This window comes from Tyto alba, unplaced genomic scaffold, assembly GCF_018691265.1.
Source record: "Tyto alba isolate M040663 unplaced genomic scaffold, T.alba_DEE_v4.0 Super-Scaffold_33, whole genome shotgun sequence".
Taxonomy (NCBI): Eukaryota; Metazoa; Chordata; class Aves; order Strigiformes; family Tytonidae; genus Tyto; species Tyto alba.
In genome coordinates, this window is record NW_024881308.1 from 16,656,971 (window position 1) to 16,665,029 (window position 8,059).

Genomic DNA, 8,059 nt, shown 5'->3' on the forward strand with positions numbered 1-8,059 from the left:
CGCCTTCCTATGGGATGCTCCTGCCAGCAGCGCTGGGTGGCAGTCCCTGTGCTTGGGGACAGCCAGAGCTCGTCTTGCCAGCGGGGACGATTCACCCCATCCCAGGATGGGAAATCAGACACCCTCGAGGTGCCCTGTCTGCTCTGGGGGGGGGGGGGGGGGGGGGGTGGAGCTGGGGGCATCGGGGCAGGGTGACAGCGTTGTGTGACATTAACTGCCATTAACTCCCACTTGCTTTCGCGGGAGCCTGGTACACACGCTCGTCCCCCTCCTCGCCGAACCCATTCTTCACTCATGTAGTTAAGAAAACTTAACTTTTCTATTACTGTACATTTCTCTTACCCAGGTGCTTAATTACTCTTGTCCCAGGGAAATGTCAGTGTGACTCAGAGACAGTTTCCCATTAGAAAGCGACAGATGAATATTAATTAAAGTTGCTGGTGGGTGGGTTTGCTCTCAGCTCCTCTCTCAGGGGGACCCTATCACCCCCCAACTCCTGCCCGGACCATGACCGGCCCCAGGGAGGACCCTCTCACCCACCTCAACATATCTGAGCACACGTAAAGAAATAAGACAACTCTGCTCTGGGGACAGGAGTAACTCGACCTCCCTCCTGGACCAAAGGGAAACAGCCCTGAGGAAGGAACCTTATTACAAACGATTTTTCTCTCTGTGCCTGTGGGGTCTGCTCCATCTCCAGAAGTGCTTCTCCCTCCGGTGCAATTACCCGATGTAGGGAGGTGGCTGCACCCTGGGCCGTTGGGCTCCGGGGGGGGGGTTGCTGCAAGAGGGTCTGCTTTTGGTTTTTGGGGTGATGCTGTTGCTCTCACCCAGAGACGGGGCTCCCAGATGGAGCCGTTTACCTGCGTTAACGGCAGGTCGAACCGGGGAGGCCGGGCTTTAGGGCTGGGTTTGGTGGGTTTGGGAGGGCTTGGTGATAGAGATAATGGTTTTGCTGTAAGAAATGCTCCTCACCACCGCGTCTGTGGTGCCCACGGGACCGCTAGTCCCAGCAGCAAGGGTTAAACCTGCCCGGGGATACCCGCAGCCCCTGGCCGAGGATGTCTGTGGTGGTTTGCAGCTGCATTTTGTTCTTCTCGGCTTTGTTCTCTGCCTGGCAGCCCAGCACACCGAAGTGAGGGGGGGCCCTGGCTGCCTTCTGCCTGTGCCCCCCACGGCAGAGCTGCCACCTTGTGGGATGGGTCCCGTGGGGGACATCTCCTCCTGTCCTGGGGAGATGAAGGATGCTCTGCCCTTGCCTCTCCCCTCCACTCCGTGCCCTGCTCCCTTGGTCGCTCCGTGCTGGCCCAGCCCCAGCCCGGGCGAGCTAAAATCCACCTCCAAGCAAAAGCTGTGGGGTCCCACGTGCTTTCCGGGGAGCAGAGCCTGGCACCCCAACCATGGGTGCTAGTGGAGGCAGCCACCAGCCTTGGGGATGGGGGACCACGGGCAGTGGGCACAGGCTGCCCTGCTTGCCCAGCCGTGGCTACTGGTTGCCCGCGGTGAAGGGTCCTGGCTGCGCCGGTAGCCCCCGCGCCCCTCCCCAGGAGGGCTGAGTAGGGGGCACCGGGTCCGGCAGCTGGTGTTCAAGCTGGGGAGGAAGGCAGGTTGCTGGGAAACATCCCTCTTGAGCTCCGATAAAAATAGCTCCGTCTTCAAGGCGAGAGGACGGGCTGCGCTGCCGGCAGCTCATGGGATGCGCTCGCAGCCGCCGGGGCTGCAGGGGACAGGACGGGCTGGCCTGGCCCCAGGGGTCTGCACCCTGGACCCCCCCCCTGGCCCTGGCCACCTCTGTCGTGACACAGTGCAGGGGGAGGGTGGTGAACGGGCTCGGGGGGTGCTCTGGTATTGCCCAGCGCTGCCCTCCACCCTCAAATCAGGGAGGGAATAGGAATAGGAATCAGGAGCTGAGCAGGGAAGGTGTGTGGGAGGGGTCTCTGTCCCCCCACCCCGCTCCCCCTGCCCCTTTGGCTCATCCCTTTGGGTTTGTCCCCAGGGGAGAGGGTGATGGGGGGAAGCCCGGTGGGTCTGAGCCCCGTCAAAGTGAAGGTGGGGGGTTTCCATGCGAGGGCGTTGCTGCCCAACTGCAGCCGGGCTGGGTGGGCCACGGTGGGGGGGACACACATCAGCCTTTCCTGGGGTGTGAAGACCCTCTCGCCCTTCCCAGCAGCTTCGGGTGGGCTCACTCCTCTCCCCATCACCACAAGGACAATGCTTCTCCCCAGCCTGGGGAGCGGGGTGGGGGGATCGGGGGCTTCACAGCCCCCCTCTTCCTTCTTAGGCAGGATTTTAATTTGGTTCCCGGGGGGGATTCGCAGCCCCAACGGCCAAACTCCTCTGGCACGCAGCTTGGGGGGGGGGGGAGACGGACCCCATCCCGCTCTGCTGCCATCTCCTGCGTTTGGGACACGCGTTTCAGCCCCGAGGACCGAGGCTGGCCCCGACGGGGGTCCCCGAGGGACGCAGCCGGTGGCAGTGCAGCGGTGGGACGTGCACCCCGGTCCCCGGGGCGGCTGGGGGGCTGCGAGGGGGCCCCAGCACAGTGGGAGAGCCTGCTCGGGAGGTGGCGAGGATGCTGCGGGGCTGATTATTCACAGCATCCCTCACCCCGATTGGCTCCGCGGCGCCGAGCGCAGCCGGGCCCCGCTGCAGGAGGAGACTCGGTGGCCATAAAAGCGGGGTGGGAGCCGGCGGGCGGCGAGTCCGGCGGGCAACCCGGACACCGCCGCAGGGCCACCAGCCAGCGTGGCCTTGCCACCGTCACCGCCGCCGATGACCGGCTCAGCCTGACGCCGGCGGAGGGACACCCAGCACCCACAACCCGTCCTGACTCGGCAAAGCGGGGTGCTCGGCGGGACGGGGAGCAGCGGCAGGTAAGGCTGCCCGGGGTCGCCGTCCCGCTCCCATCGCGCGGGCGCAGCTGGGGTATCGCTCCTGCTCACCGAAGAGTGACTTTAAAAACACCCCCAGAGCAGCTTACGCTTGGGCTCGTTGCATTATTTCGAGGGGCTCCCGCCTGGCCGCAGGTGCTCCCCTCTTCCCTCCAGCCGTTTCGTTGTCCAGAGCTTCAGTTGGTTTTGTTTTGACACCGATGCCATATCTGCCACCCTGGCAGCGGGGACACCCGGGGCTCAGAGGGGGAAAGGGAGCAGGGGGAGAGGACGGGGGGAGGTTTATGTTCCCCCCACCCTGGCTTAAGCAGCAGCGGTGGTCACTGTGCGGGGGGTTTTGCTGCGATTCTGTTCCAAAAGCCATCACCTTATTTGAGAAGCCTTGTCCTGAAGGTGTTTCCAGGACATTTTGAACGGTGAAGAAAGGAACTGCTGGAAAGGGATTCTTCTTCACCAGAAATACCTGCAGGGTCCTAACCTGCCTGAGTTAGACCTGTGTGGGAGGAGAACACAGCCCAGGAGAGCTGCTCACATCCCTCACGAGAAATAATCACAGGTTAATCATGACGGGGAGGGGGGGTCAGTCTCTGCTGCCTGGCACACAAAGTTCTGATTCCTCATCCCTCCTCGGGTCACCGAGTCTGTAACTGGCCCCTGGGGGTGCCTGGATGCAGCTTGAGGCTTTGCCACACACCAGCAAAGCCTGGGCACCGAACACTTGAGTGGAAACGGGACGGGGGATGAGGGGACCCCGGCAGAGGCTTGACACAGGTAGGACAAGCTGAGGGTGGCCGCAGTGGCCAGGACCCACCGCTGGCATTGCCACAATCCTTGTCAAGGCATTTCTGCAGGAGGGACGAGGCTCTGGAACCTTGGTGCTCTTCCAGGTAATGTAGGATCGAGCTCTAATTTTTCTTCTTCTGCCCTTTGTGTGCCTCTGCTTTTCGGTTTTGCCCAAAGCCCTTTTGTTTTCTTTCCCTTTTCCTGCCCCATTTTTGCCAGTCCTCCCCACCCTCCAGCCACAGGAGCAGGCAGAGCGCTGCGGGGGCATTTGTGGCACCGCCTGGACAAGGTACATTTGCCACGGGGTGTCCCAGGGTGCCCAGGCACGAAGGGTCCTTGGCCACATTGTGCCCCGGAGAAATGCAGCTCCCCTGAGAGCCGTGAAGCCCTCTGGCTGCGGCAGGGCCGGGCGCTGGGTGACAGGGATGGGACACACCGTGTCCGAAATGCCGGGGGACCGAGGTGTGCGGTGCCGGTCGCGCCTGCGGCTTGTTCCCCGACTGCTGGACACGCGTAGGGGGAACCCACGGGGCTGCCGGCAGCGGAGGAGCACGGCGGGGGCAAGGGGAGGGGAAGCGGGTGGGAAAAGAAGCGGGGAAAAATATTCCCGGTGAGGCTGCTGGGAAGCAGCTGGTGGTTGTTCTGGGGAGCTTCGTTCCCCTCGGTGCTGCGGCTGGCACCTACCTGCGCGGCGGGCGAGTCCTCGCTCCTCAGTGCTGTCTCGGTGGGCGGCGAGGCGGTAAGGGACGGTGGCTGTGTCCCGGGGGCGAGGGCTGGCTGAGGTCCCGCCGTGCCCCGGCGCCGGCCGCTCGGCCAGGGCGAGTCGAGGGGATGCACTTCGGTGCAGCCGAGGAATGCAGACAGCTTGACACACGACGGTGCAGATAATTCAAATTAAATTTTAATCTAGCATGAATTAATACCGTGGCATTAACATTTCTTCATCAGTACCAATTAGAGTACATTAGCAGATACTGCTGGAGAATACAATAGTCTCTAATATGCGTCATTAACGTGTAACAGATCCCTCTGGGTCATGCCTTTCCACCCCAGATAAAAGCAGCCAAGGAGGCGGTCGGGTGCTTGCTGCCAGCGCACCCTTTTGGGGGTCAGCTCTTGCTCCTGGGGCCATCGTGATCCCGGTGGCACCACGGTCCTGTGGCACTGCAGCCGGAGCTGGCACCGGCCCCTCCGGCCTCACCCGGGGGGTTGTGGCGTGGTGGTGGGTGCTGCTGCCGGCACAGCCCCTCTCCCAGCTGTTGCCCGGCGTGTTCATCCCTCCCTGGCCTCTGCCGCCGAGGCGAGAGGCCCTGGTACAGCTCCCAGCAGGCTGACAGACGGCTGGCAGGTAGGCTGGAACCCGAAATCCGGCTTTTTGCCCCCTCCCTCCTGCTGCAGCAGCCCAGCAGAAGCGGCGGATGGGAGGGAGGGGAGCTGGGGCTGCCCCGGCGTGGGGTGCTGCAGCCTGGGGTGAGTCCGTACCGGGTGGTGGCATCCCCCCATCCCCTTCCTGCCGGCGGCTCCGATCGCGGTGCTTTTCCTTCCCCAAGACCAAGGGGGAGAGTGGGTGATTCATCCCCCTCCCCGCGCCACGCAAACGCGGCGATCGCAATATTGCAGAAAAACTCAAGGCAAAAGAAAAAAAAAAAAAAAGGGGCTTTTCTTTCTAATGGTACGGAAGGAGCGATGGAGGGAAGGGAACGGGACGGGATGGGATGGGATGGGATAGGATAAGATAGGATAGGTGTCCCTGCCCTGGGGACCTCGGTGGCCTTGGGGGCCTGGCTGTGGCTCAGGGCTTGTGCCGAGGACCAGCCTGCGGCCGGGGTAAGGGATCACACCCTGCGGTGTCCCCGCCGGTCACTCCTGTCCCCTTCTCTCCCCGCCTGGGACCCAGGAGCAGCCCCCGGAGGTGAGTCGTGTGGGCGCAGGTCCCGGTGCGTGTCCCCAGGAGCAGCCGCGCAGGTGGAGGCTGTGGGTGCCCCAGGGGTGCCAGTGGGACGGTGATGGGCTCCCAGGGGTGGGCGTGGGGAGGGTGACGGGCTCTGTGGCTGTCTTGCCCACCCCCCCCACCCACTCCCCCCCCCACCCCAGGCAGCGGCTGCGGGGTGAGATGGAGCGGCGGGCGCTGGCGCTGGCACTTTGCCTCTCCCTGGCCACGGTGGCATCCGCCGACTGTGTCACCCAGTGCTCCCTCTGCACGGCCCAGACCCACGGCACCGAGAGCAGCGTCCGGCCCCTGGTGAGTTCCAGCCCCACACCACCGTTAGCTGGGGGTTAGGGGTGTGTGTGGGGGGGTGTCACAGCAGCGGTGGGCATGGTGGGTGCCGGTGTGGAGCTGGGTGCTGCGAGGGGTGGTGGTTGTGGGCACCCCAGGGTGCTGGGAAGGTGCAAGCTTCAGCTCCTCGCTGGGCTTGGCAGCACGGCGGGCACGGACTCCTGGGTTTGGGGTAGGGGCATCCCCGGGGTGGGAGGAAAGGCAAGGGGGGGGGATTGGGGGGGGGGGGGGTGTCACCCTGAGCGGCGAGGTGATGCCAGCGGGTGCCCCGGGGTCACTGTCTTACAGATGTGCCTGTGGGAATGCCAAGGCTCCTCGCTGCCCGGCCCCGAGTGGGAGGCGTGCAGGAAGGCGCTGGCGCTCCTGGCCCCGCTGGTGGCCCTGGCCGAAGGGACAGACCCGTCCCCTCGGGCTGTGGAGGAAGAGGAGGAGGAGGCGAAGCAAGAACCGGGTCCCGGGGAGCTGCTGCCGGCGCCGGCCAAGCGTTACGGGGGCTTCCTGAAGAAGATGGCCAAGGGGAAGCTGCTCGCCCTGCTGCGCGAGAACGCCCACAGCAAGGGCGGCCTCAGCAAGAAATTGGGGGGCTTCGACCGCAAGCCGGGGGAGCGGGCGGCCCCCGAGGACTACCCGGGGCCGGCGGGTGATGGGGATGAGGAGCCCGCGGGTGCCGGGGCCGCGGGGCAGGAGCTGGCGGAGCTGCACAAGCGTTACGGCGGCTTCATGCGCCGGATCCGGCCCAAGCTGAAGTGGGACAATCAGAAGCGCTACGGGGGCTTCCTGCGGCGGCAGTTCAAGGTGACCACGCGGTCGGAGGAGGACCCCAAAGCCTACTCAGGGGAGGTCTCAGACCTATAGAGCCGGGCGTGGGACGGGCGGCACCACGGTCCCCACGCTGCCGGCCCGGACTGCGCCGTCACCCCCCGGCCCCATCCCCTGCCCAGCCCGCCTCATCCCCACTGGGGACCACGGGTCCCCATCCCCGATTGTGCCCGCTCCCTGGCTCACCTGCCCACCCCTTCGGGACTCCATACACCGAGGGGACAGTGCCACCCCTCCGGCTGCTGGCGGTGCGGCTGCGGGTCCAGCCCCAGGGCTCCTGGGGGCAAATCGAGGCGGGGGGACACAGACACAGACACAGACAGGCGTGTATCCTCCACCCTCCCGCAGGCAGCTGCAGAAGCGCAGCAGGGTCTGGAAACCATCACAGCTGATGTACAGGGCAACGGGCTCTGAGCACCGGGAAGGATGAGCTGGGGCAGGATCAGGCCCTCTGCCCAGCACCCTCCTGGTGCCCCCTCCCCGGGCTTCCCCCCACTCTGAGAACAACCCCCAGAGGCAGGATCGGACCCTCACCCCGGCGCCTGCTCCCCAGCACCACCACCCCCCCCCGCAGCCAATAAAAGGCAGATGCCAACGAAGCCGTGCCGGGTGCTGAGCGTCTTCCACGGGGCAGATTGAGCCGGTGGCACGAGGGGACCTTGCACCCCAAGATGGGGGCCAGGGGTGCCACCTGCAAGCCCTGCAGGCAGCGCGTGGGGGTGCCCTCCCTGCGCCGTGGGTGCCAAGGGGGGATGTGGGACCCCACGCACCCCTGGAGCGCACCCCCCCCCCCCCCCCCCAGCAAGGGCAGGGCAGGGATGCTCAGCCCGGCCTGGGTGCGAGCAGGGTGCTGGTTGGGGAACCTCCCGCTCACCCCCAACAGCACCCAGGGGAGGGTCCCTTGGGAGTCACAGCAGCTGCCCCCGCCGGGAAGGGACAGCCGTGCCCAGGCCGGTGGCCAAGCTGTCCCTTTCCCCACTCACTCTTTGAGGACAGCGTGACCCCGCCAGCGAGAAAGCTCAGCCTGAGCAGCAAATTCCCTTTTGAATTTCTTCATCGTGGCCTCACCCTCTGCCTTGGCTCATCACCGCGGTAAACCTCACGCCGCAGTTCCCAGGACCAGCACCATAGCCCCCATCCCAGCCTCAACCTCCCGCTGCTGCTGTCTTCCTCCTCCTCCTCCTCTCTGCAGCACAGCCCAGGGCTGCGCAGGATGAGGCCCCCCCCTTCCTCTCTGCAGAGCACGCAGACCCCCCACCCCACCACGCACCCCTCCAATGCAGGTGAC

The 8,059-nt window shown here is 65.1% G+C and overlaps 1 protein-coding gene across 2 annotated transcripts; it reads left to right on the plus strand.

Annotated features, from left to right (window-relative positions):
- Nucleotides 1-2,573: 2,573 nt before the first annotated feature.
- PDYN (prodynorphin) lies at nucleotides 2,574-7,370 on the plus strand. 2 transcript variants are annotated; one of them, XM_042801025.1, is made up of 3 exons: nucleotides 2,574-2,873; nucleotides 5,769-5,916; nucleotides 6,241-7,370. In XM_042801025.1, the coding sequence occupies exons 2-3, from the start codon at nucleotides 5,788-5,790 to the stop codon at nucleotides 6,805-6,807; spliced, it is 696 nt and encodes a 231-aa protein (XP_042656959.1). In that variant the 5' UTR covers nucleotides 2,574-2,873; nucleotides 5,769-5,787; the 3' UTR covers nucleotides 6,808-7,370. The 2 variants fall into 2 exon arrangements, with proteins under 2 accessions (XP_042656959.1, XP_042656960.1); XM_042801026.1 differs by lacking the exon at nucleotides 2,574-2,873 and adding an exon at nucleotides 4,288-5,022.
- The last annotated feature ends 689 nt before the right edge of the window (nucleotides 7,371-8,059 follow it).

Coding starts and splice junctions, on each gene's coding strand:
- PDYN (XM_042801025.1), top strand. CDS start 5,788: ATGGAGCGGCGGGCGCTGGCGCTGGCACTTTGCCTCTCCCTGGCCACG. Junction 5,917..6,240: donor AGAGCAGCGTCCGGCCCCTG/GTGAGTTCCAGC, acceptor ACTGTCTTACAG/ATGTGCCTGTGGGAATGCCA.